The 450-nt window shown below is 46.7% G+C and overlaps 1 protein-coding gene across 1 annotated transcript in view; it reads right to left on the bottom strand.

The window, feature by feature from the left end:
• The window catches only part of EMH_0067160 (DEAH-box RNA/DNA helicase, putative), a gene marked incomplete at both ends in the record, with an annotated part of 3,391 nt that overhangs the window by 1,502 nt on the left and 1,439 nt on the right, over window positions 1-450 (bottom strand). The window contains one exon of the mRNA XM_013498595.1: window positions 1-136. Coding sequence (XP_013354049.1) covers window positions 1-136 — 136 coding nt within the window. The remainder of the gene's footprint in view (window positions 137-450) is intronic.

Raw genomic sequence — 450 nt, forward strand, 5'->3', positions numbered from 1 at the left:
CGGGAGCAGGGAGAGCACGTGGTTTGTTTGTTATTTCTCTTTCTTCTTCCTCCCCTCCTCCTCCTCCTCCTCCTCCCGCTGCTGCTGCTGCTGCTGCTGCTGCTGCTGCTGCTGCTGCTGTTGCTGCTGGCTTTGGCTGTATATCAGCGAAATAATTAAAGAATAGATTGCCCTCCATGGTGGCGCTCATAACGATTAATTTTATTTTATTTATTTTATTTTTTAGTTGTAGTTTCAGCACAAGAGACAACAAGTCTGCATCTATATCTCTTTCATGTACTTCATCGAGTATAATATGTGTTATATTATCTAAATAATTATTATTATTCTCCTGCTGCTGCTGCTGCTGCTGCTGCTCCTGCTGCTGCTCCTGCTGCTGGTCCCCCCCCTGCTGCTGCTGCTGCTGCTGCTGCTGCTGCTGCTGCTGCTGGTGGTTTGTTCTCTTATTGA

This window comes from Eimeria mitis, genomic scaffold (genome assembly GCF_000499745.2).
Source record: "Eimeria mitis Houghton genomic scaffold, Emh_scaff3552, whole genome shotgun sequence".
NCBI lineage: Eukaryota > Apicomplexa > Conoidasida > Eucoccidiorida > Eimeriidae > Eimeria > Eimeria mitis.